The 7815-nt window shown below is 37.6% G+C and overlaps 1 protein-coding gene across 1 annotated transcript; it reads left to right on the top strand.

Moving 5' to 3' along the window:
* Positions 1 to 295: 295 nt before the first annotated feature.
* Positions 296 to 7118, top strand: LOC109807818 (homeobox-leucine zipper protein ATHB-15). The gene is given in 19 exon segments (XM_020370466.3): positions 296 to 1124; positions 1230 to 1389; positions 1586 to 1686; positions 1788 to 1878; positions 2084 to 2179; positions 2261 to 2374; positions 2467 to 2550; positions 2650 to 2805; positions 2882 to 2956; positions 3150 to 3256; positions 3338 to 3530; positions 4017 to 4202; positions 4288 to 4368; positions 4717 to 4851; positions 4952 to 5277; positions 5797 to 5902; positions 6421 to 6570; positions 6784 to 6892; positions 6895 to 7118. Coding segments are annotated over 19 exon segments (2529 nt in total). The 5' UTR covers positions 296 to 918; the 3' UTR covers positions 6948 to 7118.
* Positions 7119 to 7815: the final 697 nt, after the last annotated feature.

The raw sequence follows: 7815 nt of genomic DNA, 5'->3' as shown, positions 1-7815 counted from the left end.
GATGAGTGAGGTGGCATCTGGGAGAGTGAGAATGAAGAATGAAGAATGAAGAATGATGTATTTTGGTATCTCCATCTGGACGCATGCAAAAAGGTCATGATGGATGCTGTCCTCTGTCACCCACTCTTCTACTTTCCCAATGCCCTTCCCCTTGCTCCTTTTTACGCATCTGCCCTCACTCTCAGGGGCAATAATGTCATTACGCTTACATGCGTGTCAGAATACCCGCGGGAAACAGGACACTTTCGTCAATTCCCCTGCATTTTCTTTTATTTTGAACCGAAAGTGAAACAACCAATGAAAAGAATCACAGCCGAGCAAATCTGTGAAACACATGAATTGAGAACCTCCAAAAAGCAAAACCCTGCACTCTGCACTCTGCACTCTGCACTCTCTTCCTCTTTCGCATACGCATACGCATACCCATACCCTAGGCTAGGGTTTCTTTTCTTCTTCCTTTTCTTTTTTATTTCCAATTCACACATCACCCTCATAAATCATTCTGCCCTTCCATTCCTACTTTCCAAACTATGCTCCAGAGATCACCTCCAATTCGATTCGATTAAACACCGCCTCGCTTTCACATGAAGATTTTTCAAGCGCTGTCGTTTTGGCTCCTTCTGAGTCCGCCAGGGGCGATACAACAAGCTTCAGCGGATGCTCTCTTCTGAGAATCGAATTGGTTGGAAAACTTTTCTGCTCGCTTATACTTCTATTTAAGGAAGCTTTTTACGTTGCTGTGAATCAGATCGTTGCTGTTTTTAGCATGAAGTTGGTGTTCGAGGCTCTGATCTCCAAGGATTTAATGTTTTGTGGCTGTGTCTTGGTGAGGAAAGAAAAGTAGCTGTGTGGAGCACTTGAAGTAGTTGTTGCAAGGTTTGGTTGTGGTGGGAGTGTTGGGGTTCTTGTTATTTAGGTATGGCAATGTCCTGCAAGGATGGTAAACATGGATTGGATAACGGGAAATATGTCCGTTACACGCCTGAGCAGGTTGAGGCCCTTGAGAGGCTTTATCATGACTGCCCCAAACCCAGTTCCATTCGCCGCCAGCAGCTCATTCGCGAGTGCCCTATTCTCTCCAACATTGAGCCTAAGCAAATCAAAGTTTGGTTTCAGAACAGAAGGTACACTTGCCACTTGCTTTCACTCTTCCTTTTTTTTTTTTTTTTGGTCTTATACTATTGTTATACTCTTTAATGTGCTGTGGGTTGTGCTTGTTGTGAATTCAGGTGTAGAGAGAAGCAGAGGAAAGAGGCTTCGCGGCTGCAAGCTGTGAATAGGAAGCTCACGGCTATGAACAAGCTTCTCATGGAGGAGAATGATAGGTTGCAGAAGCAGGTGTCTCAATTGGTCTATGAAAATGGATACTTTCGTCAACATACCCAAAATGTATGATATGATATGACCTGACCTCTTTCTACTCTTCAAATGTATCCTTTTTAAAAAAGTTTCCTTATTTACCATGTTTAAAAGTTTTTTTTTTTGGGTGTGTTTTTAGTATGCTAGGGATGCAATTGTTCTGCTTCTGCCCTTTATTTATTTTTGAATGCATTATAATTGAGTTGGAATGGTTTTCTCTGTGCAGACTGCGCTTCCAACCAAAGACACAAGCTGTGAGTCGGCGGTGACTAGTGGTCAACGCAGTTTGACAACCCAGCATCCCCCAAGGGATGCAAGTCCTGCAGGGTTAGTGGGAATATGATGATTGGGTTCTTTTCTGTTGTCTGTAAAATCTAGGCCGTGTTGTGTATGTGTGGTCTTATGGAATCACGTATCATTTTTCCCAGGCTTATGTCCATTGCAGAAGAGACTTTAGCAGAGTTTCTTTCAAAGGCTACTGGAACTGCTGTTGAGTGGGTCCAAATGCCTGGAATGAAGGTAATCCAATAACTCTTACTAATGTTTGATCAATTAGTTGTTTTGTTTTTCAATTATTTCATGGGCAGAATGGTTATTTACCGGCAAATTTCACGTCTTTGAGTAACTCCACACTCCGACTTCTTACGGCTTTCTTTGAAATGTGCCAGCTTGAAGTAAAACTTATAAATTATGTTTTTACATATATTCCTGGTTATTTGTGCAGCCTGGTCCGGATTCCATTGGAATCGTTGCTATTTCTCATGGTTGCACTGGTGTGGCAGCAAGAGCCTGCGGCCTAGTGGGTCTAGAACCCACAAGGGTTAGTGCTCTGAATCTATTGCCTTTAAATTAATTTTTAGCTTGTCTTCGTGGATGACATGATCAACCATTCATTTTCCAGGTTGCAGAGATCCTCAAAGATCGGCCTTCGTGGTTTCGTGATTGCCGAGCTGTTGATGTTCTGAATGTGCTGCCCACAGCAAATGGTGGAACCATAGAGCTGCTTTATATGCAGGTAAAGCAACTAAGTGATTATGAATGAATGCTGACTCTCTGTAACTAACAGATTGAATCTATTATTTACATACTTTACTCTTTGATGATCAGCTATATGCACCAACCACATTGGCACCTGCTCGTGACTTCTGGTTGTTGCGCTACACATCTGTTTTAGAAGATGGAAGCTTAGTGGTAAGTGACTCTTGAGATTTGTGGTTGCCTAGATGTTGTAGTTAGAAACACTATGATTTACACTAACATCTACATCGTTATAATGCTTCCCTGCCTCAGATCTGTGAGAGGTCTCTTAAAAATACACAAAATGGTCCAAGCATGCCTCCTGTGCAACATTTTGTCCGAGCAGAGATGCTTCCTAGTGGGTACCTGATAAGACCTTGTGAAGGAGGTGGTTCCATCATCCACATTGTTGATCATATGGATTTGGAGGTAAATGAATTCAACTTTGTAACATTAATATTTTTTATATAATTGAAATAACTTTATGAGCTTGTATTACTGTTAGCCATGGAGTGTTCCTGAAGTACTGCGGCCACTGTATGAATCATCAACAGTGCTGGCTCAGAAGACAACAATGGTGGTATGAATTTTTGTATTCTGTTGCTGATGATGGTAGTATAACAGTACGATATTTGTTATTTTAATATTATTTTAATATTATTTTATAATTCTATAGAATTAGAAAATATTTATCATTTAGGAGTAGCATGAATATAGATTAAGGGCTTTACCAGTGGTTATGGCTTCTTTACATTGTTCTTCTTGTCTATCAGGCCCTACGTCAACTAAGGCAGATTTCACATGAAGTTTCTCAGTCTAATGTTACTGGGTGGGGGAGACGACCAGCAGCTCTTCGAGCACTTGGCCAAAGACTCAGCCGGTTAATATATTTTACTGAGGCATGATTTTTGTTGAATTTCATTGCATCTAAATTTGAAATCTCACATCCATTTCTTAACAGTGGTTTCAATGAGGCGATCAATGGGTTCACTGATGAGGGATGGTCAATGATTGGCAATGATGGTGTTGATGATGTTACAGTTCTAGTGAATTCAGCACCTGACAAGTTAATGGGTCTGAATCTTTCCTTTGCCAATGGATTTCCAGCTGTCAGTAATGCAGTCTTGTGTGCCAAAGCTTCAATGCTATTACAGGTAAGGATGATTTCTAATTTCACTGAAATTTAATAAGAGTAGAAAATAACATTTAATGGCTATATTTGTCTTTTATTGCTGTAGATTATATTCTTCTTTTTTCTTTTTTTTTGTGTGGATGAAGAAGATAGGGATCAAGTTCCTATTATACATGTAGTCCAAAGTGTTGACTGCTTGTTGTATGGGCAGTTAAGCTCATGTTTAATTGGAAAAGAATCATGGAATTCAAATGATAATATAATGAATCCCAATTTCCTCATTAATGAAACATTGTCCTGTCCAATGGAAGTATGAGAAATACATGACCTAGTTTGATTGTGGCTTAACTTTCTAATCTGCAATTGCTGAACAAGGCTTGTCTGTATTGTAATTTCTTTTCCCTGCCCTGTTGTTATTCTTAACAAAAGCATGGTGTAGAGACATTGCTACTTTTAACTTCGAATGCTGGCATTTTAATTTTCTATAACCATGTGCATTTTTGTCCAGAATGTGCCTCCAGCCATTCTTCTAAGGTTCCTACGGGAGCATAGATCAGAATGGGCAGACAACAACATGGATGCTTACTCAGCTGCTGCTATTAAAGTTGGTCCCTGTGGTTTACCAGGATCTCGGGTTGGAAATTATGGGGGTCAAGTTATTCTTCCTCTAGCCCACACCATTGAGCATGAAGAGGTAATAAATTGGCATTAAACACTCAATACAGCTATTACCAATTTAAAAATTGTGCAGGTTCTAACTTCCTGCCCATCTATTCTAGTTTCTGGAAGTTATTAAATTAGAAGGAATTGCTAGTTCTCCTGAAGAGACAATAATGCCCAGAGAAGTGTTTCTTTTGCAAGTAAGTTTTTACCTTGTATTGCTTGCATGTTACGTGCTAACATAAAATAAAACTCAGTATATTGTTGCTCGCATTTCCTAAATTTTAAAGCAAATAAATTATGTTGGTGCTCTCTGTCCCCCCAACCCCCAAAAAAAAAAATCTACTAGGAAAATGTATTATTATCACCTAGTCTTTTGAATTTTTTTTAATAGATCAAATAACTTGCTATTTAGTTCAGTATTATTTGAACTCCTGTCGTCATTGAATGAGAAAATTTTTTGTCATGCCAATCACCATCTTTTTGGTTTCTATCATATCCAGGCTTGTGGTTTACTTTCTTATAGTTCATTTGATTTGTTTTGATAGCTCTGCAGTGGAATGGATGAAAATGCTGTTGGAACCTGTGCTGAACTTATATTTGCTCCAATTGATGCATCCTTTGCTGATGATGCCCCTCTTCTGCCTTCTGGATTTCGCATCATTCCTCTTGATTCTGGAAAGGTTAGCCTTAGTTATGTTCGAGGGACTATATTTTATTTGAATTTGGTATTTACCCTTCCCCAAGGTTCTTGTAGTTATTGTAATAATTTTTTTTTTTCAGGAAGCATCAAACCCAAATCGGACCCTTGACCTGGCATCTGCCCTAGATGTTGGCCCCACTGGAAACAGAGCATCAAATGATTATTCTGGAAATTCTGGATGTATGAGATCTGTGATGACAATAGCATTTGAATTTGCATTTGAAAGTCATATGCAAGAACATGTAGCATCTATGGCACGACAGTATGTTCGCAGCATTATATCATCTGTTCAAAGGGTAGCGTTAGCACTTTCACCTTCTCATTTGAGTTCACAAGCTGGGCTTAGAACACCACTGGGTACTCCTGAAGCACAAACACTTGCTCGCTGGATCTGCAATAGTTATAGGTGTGTATGCTCTTTTTTACTTGTCATGTCATTTGCCATCACATTACTGAGACCATTGTTCTTCGTTACTTGTCATGTCATTTGCCTTCACGTTACTGAGACCATTGTTCTTCGTTTTGGGGGTGAGGAATTGGTTTGATGTTACCTCATTTGATATACCCTCATTTAGTGATATTCCTTTTTCTGATGGTCATCTCTTGTCCTTCAACTGTCCACCTATATCTTTTCCTCTTGGAAAAGGGATCTTCTACAGTGTTCTGTCAATAACTCGTGACACCAAATATTTTGACATTTTGTTGTAATTAAAACTGTCAACTGCTATTCCAAATCTCTTGTTAATCCTAGTATCATTATTTATGACCTTTTATATATATGATCAACAAAGATTAATAGAAATGCTTTCATATTAATCAACAATATGTGAAGATGCAAAAGTGCATTTAGTTTTTGGCTCCTATCGATTTTTCAGGGAGTGCCTTGTATGTCAGATATGGCTGTTTGATCGTGTTAATTTTGTAGGTGCTACTTGGGTGTCGAGCTACTTAAATCTAATAATGAGGGGAACGAATCTTTGCTCAAGTCCTTGTGGCATCACTCAGATGCAATATTGTGCTGCACTCTTAAGGTATGTTCAATTTTTTTCTCTCTTTCAATTTCACAGTACATCTATCCTCATTTCTCAGTGCCATGTACTTTTTGTACATTGTTCAACTAAGCTTCTCTGATGTGAAATAATGAAAATATTTAGTTGCACTTTGGGCGCCTGGTATATCTGAAAAAGGGCTCAGGATGTTCAAATATCTGAGTTGCAGTGCATTGCACAGTTTTTTGGTTTTTTTTTTGGTGTCTTTTGCCTATAACATAGACCATTTGGTACTTGCTACCTTAAAAGGAATAATGTTTGTTAGATTTGCAATTCAACTATTATTACTTGTAGTTATTTTTTGAGTTGAAGTGAATTATGTAGACCTTTTGTTCTTTTTCCTGAAGTATAAATTCATTTTGTACTTGGTAGTTGGTACCTTGAAAGGAGTTATACCTGTCTTATCCGATTTGCAAGTTAACTATCTATACTTGTGAATCTCTGATTACTGTACCCTTATACTAGTTATAAAGCACTTTCATCGAACTTGGTTATCGCAGGCATTGCCAGTGTTCACTTTTGCCAACCAGGCAGGTCTTGACATGCTGGAGACCACCTTAGTTGCTTTGCAAGATATAACGTTGGAGAAAATATTTGATGATCATGGCCGAAAGATTCTGTGCTCAGAGTTTCCCCAGATTATTCAGCAGGTCTACGAATTAAAACATGCATAGATTTCACTGTCACCAGGCTTGTTATTAATTGCATTTTTTTTAGATGTGTGTCATGCACGTTTGTTGTATAACTCTGCTGCAGTCTCCTGTCAAAGGCCTATGAGATAGATAGTCTTTTCATACTGTGCAGACTTGTTTAAAAGCTTTATTGGGCTTTGTATTGAATTCTCTTTCGTTATATTTTGACAGGGTTTTGCATGCCTTCAAGGTGGTATTTGTCTCTCAAGCATGGGGAGACCCATCTCATATGAAAGAGTAGTGGCTTGGAAGGTGCTGAATGAAGATGAGAATGCTCATTGTATTTGCTTTATGTTTATGAACTGGTCTTTTGTTTGACGTATAATATGATATGATTAGAGAATAGGAATCAAAGGATGAAACACTCTTCTAAGACTTGTTTTGTTGTTTGTTTGTTTGATGTATTTTCTACGAAGACTTGGATTGCATGTAAAGACGACCTATGTCGCTTATTTCAGCTCCGTTATATATAAACAGTCTCGCTATGACAATTTACAACTATGAAACGAACTCGGTTCTCCCCAACTAAATTATATCTTACATAATATAGTGAGTATTTTCATAGGGGGAAAATTGTTTTGATCGAAATCACTAACTTGCCCCTCATTTTGGTGGTTTTCTACATGGCTTATTGACAATTTCTGGTCAAGATGGAATGAACAGCCGTCTCATTAAAAAAATGAAATTAATGCTCATGTGCAGGAAGAAATTCTTATATCCATTGAATGTTAAGCTCTAACTCTAAGTTGGGGTTGTTGAATTTTAAAATGAGATGTGATTTTCATACAATTTATGACGAGATAATCTTGAGTATATTTCGTTTCATCGCATCATATATTTGAATAAGTTATTTAATACTTGTACACGGAAATTCTCCCAGGTTTTAAAATGATTAATGTTTGATGGGTTGGTTTGAACAAATCGATAGTCAGTGAGTTGGGTTTTGATGTTAATCCGGTTTAATTTAGTCTAATCCAAAATATGTTTTATTAAATACATCTTTATTAATTAATAATCGATTTTCCATGTTTTTTCTATTTATTCCTCAAATAGTTTTTTTTAAAGAAAAAATATATTTTTAAAAAGTACTTTTTAAAATATAAAAAATACACTTTTCAGAAGTATTTTTATTATTTTATTTTATTTTTACTTTCAAAAAGTACTACTCAAAAGTATAAACATCTTCAAACTCTTAAGAGTAAA

This window comes from Cajanus cajan, chromosome 10, assembly GCF_000230855.2.
Source record: "Cajanus cajan strain Asha chromosome 10, NIPB_CcT2T_4, whole genome shotgun sequence".
Classification (NCBI taxonomy): Eukaryota; Viridiplantae; Streptophyta; class Magnoliopsida; order Fabales; family Fabaceae; genus Cajanus; species Cajanus cajan.
The sequence above is the reverse complement of the archived record's forward strand: the minus strand, read 5'-3'. Positions and strand labels throughout refer to the sequence as shown.